We start from the raw sequence: 6868 nt of genomic DNA, 5'->3' as shown, positions 1-6868 counted from the left end.
TCTACGTGGCCTCATATTTTTTTGGATAGTAAATAACCTCCTATTTATCCCCTTATTTAGCTTCAAATATTTTTAATACAATTTAGCATAATATTTAGCCTCAAACCTTTGGTTCGAGGCTGTTAAACCACAAAAACAAAGTTGCAAATTTTTTCTAAAGTTAATTAGCATTAAATATTTGCTTTTGTGGGTAAATTTGAAACTAGTAGCACGTTAATTTGCCTCAACATAGTTGTTGCTAAATCGTTCATGGATACAGACGGGATTTCTAATAGTGATTTCACAGGAACCTACGAGTTGCAGTGCACGATATGGTTCTTGAGAACATGTCTACCCGTACACTACGAGAGGTTACTACTCCTTACCTCACTCAACATCCCTTGGTGGTTACTGTACATCCTTTGGGTGCCGGTGTCTCCTTTGAGATCAAATCCGGTGTCATCAATCTTCTCTAAGAGTTTCATGGATTGGCTGGCAAAGACCCGATCATGCACTTGAGTGAATTCCATGACATTTGCATGCGTAGTAAGCCATGCAATGTTACAGAGAAGAAGATCAAGATGAGGGACTTCAGTTTTACACTAAATGACATTGCTAGAAGTTGGTATTACCATCTGCCGACGAGGACTATTGACACTTGGGACAAGCTGCACAAGGCCTTCCTAGACAAGTATTTCTCCATCAATAAGTGACTGCCTTGAAGAGAGCTATCACTAATGTAGAGCATGAATGATATAGGGATTCCCTATGATGGCTCGGACCTAGATTCACAACCATTCACTAAGCTAGAACAAGTGTTCTAGGATGGTGTTCTAACTTGTTCAAGAACAAGGAAAAACAAAGATAAAATAGAATGGGGTTTGAGAAATCAGAATGGATAGGTGCTTGAGTTGATTCACTCTCTCTAAACTAAGCACCTTGTACTTAACCTCAACACAATAATAAGAAGAGTAAGAACAACAACAAACTTTAACTCAACATAAAGGGAGATTGTACAACCCTAAACACCGAGAGCTTTCCAAGCATTCAAACTCACAGAATCAAGATTACACGAACAAGGTACCTAGGAAACAAAGGGGAAGATTCAATCTGCAACTACACTAAACTACACTAAGGTTTTGGCCCTTGTGAACACTAGGGTTTCAATTCAATCAAAGGCCCTTTTGGTTAGGTCATTTTTGGCTTTTATACCTCCAATGACCAAGTACTTATACCAACTGAAATCTTGACAAAATAGGTCCAAAATACCCTTAGGAAAAGTGTCTTAAAAGAGTTAGGGAAAATGGGTAGAAATGCACACTTTTACAACCTAGCCGGGTAAGGTGTAAAAGTGTGATAGTTTCACAAAAGTGAAAACTGCAGCCTTGATCTTGGATGGCCTTGATGTCTTCATTGGATTTGTTGGGTATATGCACCTCTTCCACATACTATAAGGGTGGAGGCAATGGGTTCCATTTGGTGTGTTGAATCCAAACCCAAAGTTGCCTTCATAACTTGATCTTCTATCTTCTTAGCCATAGGTCTAGTGATTCGTCCTTTGTTTGTTGGGCTTAGGGATGCTCCTGCATCATTCCCTCCCTCTTGATAGAGGCCTGACCCCAGGCCACCTCCTTCCTTGATGTTCAAGGGCTCCTCATGGATTTCTTCCTCCATTGGGTCATCTTGGCTCTCTTCAAAGAGTGTAAGGTCTCCTATGTTGAAAGTGGGGTTGACACCATATTCTTCTGGTAGATCAATGACATATGCATTGTCACTTATCACTCTTAGCACTTTGAATGGTCCATCCCCTCTTTGAGAGAGCTTTGAAGTCCTTAGGTTGGGAAACCTATCCTTCCTTAGATGCACCCACACTAGGTCACCTTCCTTGAGTGTCACCTTTCTTCTAAATTTGTTCTTGCTTCTTGCCACACTCTTAGCCAAGTTCTCAAGTCTTTCTCTGGTCCTTTCATGAAGCTCCTTGATGAGTTTAACCTGGTTCTCTGCACTATAGTCACACTTCTCTTTGCAAGGCAAAGGAATAAGATCAAATGGTGTTAGGGGGTTAGTGCCATAAACACACATGAATGTGCTCAGATTTGTGCTAGAGTGTGTGGCTCTATTGTAGGAAAACTCTACATGTGGTAACAAGTCTTACCAAGCCTTTATGTTACTCTTAATCAAGGATCTAAGCAAAGTATCTAAGGTCCTATTAGTCACCTCTGTTTGGCCATCAGTTTGGGGGTGATTAGAGGCAGAGAACAAGAGCTTGGTGCCTAAATTTCCCCACAAGGTTCTCCAAAAGTGACTAAGGAACTTAGGGTCCCTATCACTCACAATAGTCCCAGGCAATCCATGTAGTCTCACAATCTCGGCAAAGAATAGGTTGGCTACATTAGTAACATCATCTGTCTTATGGCAAGCAATGAAATGGGCCATCTTACTAAACCTATCTACTACCACAAATATGGAATCCCTTCCCCTTCTAGTCCTAGGCAAGCCAACTATAAAGTCCATACTAATGTACAACCAAGGAGCACTAGGTATGGGCAAAGGGGTGTAGAGGCCTTGTGTCTTGATTTTGGATTTGGCCTTAAGGCACTCAATGCGTCTTTTAAGCATGTTTTCAATATCTTTGAGCATGTGAGGACAAAAGAAGTGGGAACTCAATATGGAGAGGGCCTTGTCTCTTCCAAAGTGTCCCATCAGACCCCCCCTTGTGTGATTCCTCAACAAGTAGAAGTCTAAGATAACACTTAGGTATAAAAACCCTATCTATCTTAAACAAGAATCCTTCAAACAAGTAATACTTTCCCAATGGACCCTTGCCTAGGCAGTGTGTATAGATTGATCCAAAATACATGTCTTCCTCATACAATTCCTTAATTTAGGTGAAACCTAACTGATACAGGGTCACCCTGCAATGACGATCTAAGCTCACTAAGCTACACAAATCACTCAAATGGTTAGAAAGATACAAATCAGAATTCAAATACACAATGCACAAATGAAGCAAAACTAGACTAGATTCAACAAATGACTTCAAAGGGAAACTATCCTAGACTCAACTATGACTTAGATAGGTTTTTAATTCAAGAACCATACCTACCAAATAGATCTAATGCACCTTGGACCAAAACTTGACACAATAGACTGGTGGTAAGACCCTAGAACATACAACTAGACACACATGAACCTTGATTCAATAACACCTAGAGGCGGCTTCAAAAAAAGCATGAAAATGGTTCCCATCTCAGGATTACAGTCTCAACACTTTGAGCCTCTAGTAACACACAAAGGCCCGGCCTTCAATTGACCATAGAGTCTCACTATGATGAGGAAAACAAACAAACATGCAATAACTTCCAAAATGGCAAAAACTGTCCTTACAAATTGAATTTGGAAACTTAAATAGCCGAGAAATAGTGCGGCCTTCTACTAACTGAAACTAGAAGGAAAGAAGTCCATTTTACCCTTAGACATCCTCTTGAGATCATGTGTGATCAAGGAGCTAAGGGACCACACAAAACACCTACCCGGATTCAGCCTAAAATTGGCTAAGTGTCAAAACATCAAATTACACAAACACTGATTTTGAAAGGGAAATCTAGCTAGATAGATGACCTTTGTTGGTCACTTACACAACTTCAAATGTGTTGGGGGATGACCCCTCTAAGGCATAGAACTGGTTTGGGGCACCACATTAGCCTGTGCTCATCCATAGCCAAGCCAGAAGTTACCTTGCCAATGAGGGTTGTAAGGTCACTTCTAAGCTTCTTTGCCCTTGATCTTGTCATGGGTCTGGGGCTTGGCTCATCATGGGGCCCTTCCTTAGGCTTCTTAGATGGTCCTCCATCATCCTCCCCTTCTTGAAAAGGGCTTTACCTCAAGCCTTCATCCTCCATAGGCGGTAAGGACTCCATATCATCATTTTGGTCATCAAGCATCTCTTCATAGAGTGTGAGGTCTCCCACATTGAATGTAGGGATAACACCATACTCCTCAGGTAATTCAATGACATAAGGATTGTCACTAACCACCTTTATCACTTTGAAGGGACCAACACCCCTAGGAGAGAGCTTGGAGCTCCTGAGGTTAGGAAACCTCTCCCTTCTCAAATGCACCCACACAAGGTCACCAACTTGGAAGGTGACCTTCTTCCTATGCTTGTTCCTTCTCCTAGCCACGTCCATAGCAAGATTCTCCACCCTCATCCTAGTCCTCTCATGCAGATCCTTGATGTTTTCAACCTGTTTTGCTGCACTAAACTCAAAATTCTCTTTGCTAGGCAAAGGACTAAGATCAAATGTTTTTAGTGGGTTAGTACCATAAACACACATGAATAGGCTCAGGTTTGTGCTAGAATGAGTAGCCCTATTATAGGCAAACTCAACATGAGGTAGCATATCCTCCCAAGCCTTGAGATTCTTCTTAATGATGCCCTAAGCAAGGCACCAAGTGCCCTATTGGTCACCTCAGTTTGACCATCAGTTTGTGAGTGACTTGAAGTTGAGAACAAGAGCCTTGTTCCCAACTTGCCCCATAAGTTACTCAAGAAATGACTTAGAAACTTAGTGTCCCTATGAATTACAATGGTCCTAGGCAAGCCATGTAGTCTAACCACTTCCCTAAAGAATAGATTTGCTACATTAGTGGCATCATCAGTCTTATGGCATGCAATGAAGTGTGCCATCTTACTGAACCTATCAACCACAACAAAGATAGAATCTCTACCTCTAATTGTCCTAGGCAACCCCACAATGAAATCCATCCTAATTTCAAGCCATGGGGCAGTAGGCGTGGGTAGAGGTGTGTAAAGTCCTTGAGGCTTGACCTTAGACTTGGCCTTTAAGCACTCCAAACACTTCTTGATCATGCTTTCAACATCCCTTAGCATATGTGGCCAATAAAAATGGGAATGAAGCATGTCATAGGTCTTGTCCCTCCTAAAATGTCCCATAAGTCCTCCCTTCTGAGCTTCCTCAACAAGCAAGACCCTAAGAGAACACCTAGAAATACAAACCTTGTCAACTCTGAATAGGTATCCCTCATGCAAGTAGAACTTGTCTTTAGGACCCCTATCCCTACAATGGACATACACCTCTCCAAAATCCATGTCTTGCTCATATAACTCCTGGATATAGACAAAGCCTAGTAACCTTGAGTCAAGATGAGTGAGCAAAGCATGCCTCCTAGAGAGTGCATCAACGACTATATTATCCTTTCCCTTCTTGTATTTTATGATATAAGGGAAAGTTTCTATGAACTCCATCCACCTACCATGCCTCTTATCAATGTTAAATTGGCTTCTAAAGTGCTTAAGGGACTCATGATCAGTATGCAATATGAATTCAGAAGGCCAAAGATAATGTTGCCAAGTCTTTAGCACCCTAAACAATGCATAGAGTTCCTTATCATAGGTAGAGTAGTTTAGAGACGCACCTTTGAGCTTTTCACTAAAGAAATCTATGGGCTTACCTTCCTGCATTAGAACACCTCCAATACCTATTCCAGAAGCATCACACTCAACCTCAACAGGTTTAGTGAAGTTAGGAAGCACAAGCAATGGTGCTTTGGTAAGTTGCTCCTTACGCTCCTTGAAAGCCTTCTCTTGACTTTCTTCCCACTTGAATGGCACATGCTTCTTGGTGAGCTCAGTGAGGGGTGAAGCAATGGTTCTGAAGTCTCTCACGAACCTCCTATAGAAGCTAGCTAGCCCTTGAACGCTCCTTACTTGTGTAACACTAGTAGGTGTTGGCCAATCCTGAATTGCTCTTATCTTCTCCTTGTCCACCTCCAACCCTCTTGAGCTCACCAAAAAACCTAGAAAAGTCAATTCATTAGTGCAAAAATCACACTTATTAAGGTTATCATAAAGGGAGTGAGAATTAAGTATGGATAGTACTTCCCTAAGGTGAAGCTCATGTTCTTGTAATGACTTGGAGTAGATCAGGATGTCATCAAAGTATACCACCACAAATTTGCCCATAAAGGCTCATAACACCTGGTTCATCAATCTCATGAAGGTTGAGGGGGCATTGTTCAAGCCAAAGGGCATAACTAACCACTCATATAGAACAAACTTGGTCTTGAAAGCAGTCTTCCATTCATCACCTTCCTTCATTCTGATCTGGTGGTAACCACTCTTCAAATCAACCTTAGAGAAACATGTGGCCCCATGTAACTCATCCAACATGTCATCAAGCCGTGGTATAGGGTGCCTATATTGGATGGTAATGTTATTGATAGCCCTTCAACCCACACACATTCTCCAAGTACCTTCTTTCTTAGGAACAAGTAACACTGGTACTGCACAAGGACTCATGGATTGTCTCACATAGCCCTTACTCAAAAGCTCTTGAACTTGATCCTCTATCTCCTTACTCTCTGTAGGATTCGTCTTGTATGCAAGCCTATTAGGGAGTGTAGCTCCAAGTATGAAATCAATCTGATGTTCAATGCCGCTAATGGGTGGTAATCCATGTGGCAACTCTTGTGGGAACACATCTTCATACTCCTTCAACACATCTAAGATACATCTTGGAAGTCCCTTTAACACCTCTTCAGTAGCTAAGGTGTTGGCCTTGGTAAGGCTCATAAGCCTAAGATCTGGAGGCAGGCATTGCTCCATGATTTCTTCCTTGGTTACAAGAAGGTTGTTGTACTGAGAGGAAAGAGCCCGGTTGTTCTCCGTACCCGGTGTAGTGAGTCTGTTTACCAGGTTTCTTTTCTCCACTTTCTGACTTGTCTCTTCCTTCTTCCATGCCTTGTTCTTGGAACTCTCTTGCTCTTTTGTCCTCCTCTTTTCTCCAGCTTCACTAATCTGTAAAGGAGTCATAGGCACCAAGGTAAATAATTTTCCATGAAAGTTAAATGTATGATTATTAGTATA

The 6868-nt window shown here is 41.7% G+C and overlaps 1 protein-coding gene across 1 annotated transcript; it reads right to left on the bottom strand.

The window, feature by feature from the left end:
• Positions 1 to 5463: 5463 nt before the first annotated feature.
• LOC141250447 (uncharacterized) lies at positions 5464 to 5965 on the bottom strand. The gene is made up of 2 exons (XM_073669973.1): positions 5537 to 5965; positions 5464 to 5481 (listed from the first exon to the last, which is right to left on the bottom strand). Exons 1-2 carry the CDS (start codon positions 5963 to 5965, stop codon positions 5464 to 5466), a joined length of 447 nt encoding a protein of 148 aa, XP_073526074.1.
• Between the last annotated feature and the right edge of the window lie 903 nt (positions 5966 to 6868).

Source organism: Phyllobates terribilis, unplaced genomic scaffold (assembly GCF_046119375.1).
Source record: "Phyllobates terribilis strain yellow unplaced genomic scaffold, ASM4611937v1 Scaffold_5715__1_contigs__length_49698, whole genome shotgun sequence".
In the NCBI taxonomy this organism is placed as follows: domain Eukaryota; kingdom Metazoa; phylum Chordata; class Amphibia; order Anura; family Dendrobatidae; genus Phyllobates; species Phyllobates terribilis.
This window is presented reverse-complemented; position numbering and strand designations above follow the sequence as displayed.

Excerpts from the sequence above, each read along its gene's own strand:
- LOC141250447 (XM_073669973.1), bottom strand. The coding sequence starts at position 5,965 with ATGGGCAAATTTGTGGTGGTATACTTTGATGACATCCTGATCTACTCC.